General features: G+C 64.7%; 1 protein-coding gene across 1 annotated transcript; it reads right to left on the reverse strand.

Moving 5' to 3' along the window:
• Positions 1-6: 6 nt before the first annotated feature.
• On the reverse strand, positions 7-781 carry IMP3 (IMP3, U3 small nucleolar ribonucleoprotein; the record flags this gene model as incomplete). The annotated part of the gene is made up of 1 exon (XM_015428808.1): positions 7-781. A coding segment is annotated over one exon (378 nt), but the record flags the coding sequence as incomplete, so codon positions are not given.
• Positions 782-785: the final 4 nt, after the last annotated feature.

Genomic DNA, 785 nt, shown 5'->3' on the forward strand with positions numbered 1-785 from the left:
TGTAATCCTCGAAGGAGAAGACCACAGAAACATCTCGGCAACCTGCCATTTCGAAGCACTTTTCTTTAACCTTCGTTCACTGCCTCCCTCTGGTGGGCATTAGGAACGAGTGGAGCCGGAGTATTTGAAATACACACAACACCAGTCTTTAACGCCTTCGTTTTGCAAGTAAAGAGGAAGGGGGAAAATGGCCACAAGGTACAGGAGGGCCCGGCTTGCGTTAGGATCTCCACGTTCTCCTTTGGCCTCGGAAAGCGCAGTGCGATGCCAGGGGCAGGGCGTGTGGCTGCATCAAGCAGAGACGCGCCGTTCCCACTCCACGGAACCAGGGCAAGCCCGGCTAGCAGGATGCTCGAAGAGGGGCGCAAGCCAAGATCTCCACCGGCACCGACCGGGGAGTGGATCAGCAGGCCAGGTCGAAGTCGTCGCGCTCCTGGTTGTAGTCGAGGACGTGCCGGCGGATGCGGGAGGCGTCGGTCCAGGTGACGAAGTCCTCCATGGCGCGGGTGACCAGGAAGGCCGGGTCGGTGACCACCTCGGGGCCGACGCGCACGTGGCCCTGCTCGACGAAGGTGACGGCGGCCTTCATGTGCGGGGCCATGCGGAGCTTGAGGAGCAGCGAGGGGAGGCGGCGGCGGCAGAAGGCGGAGGCCGAGACGCGCTCGCACTGCTCGAGGGAGCGCTTGGAGCCCACCAGCCCCAGGGCGTGGAGCTTCTCCAGCAGGGCGGCCGTGCTGCGCGCCCGGAAGGCGGCCGAGGCGGGGGCCTCGCCCAGGTCGCGGAGG

This window comes from Gekko japonicus, unplaced genomic scaffold (assembly GCF_001447785.1).
Source record: "Gekko japonicus isolate JY-2015 unplaced genomic scaffold, Gekko_japonicus_V1.1 scaffold54937, whole genome shotgun sequence".
Lineage (NCBI taxonomy): Eukaryota > Metazoa > Chordata > Lepidosauria > Squamata > Gekkonidae > Gekko > Gekko japonicus.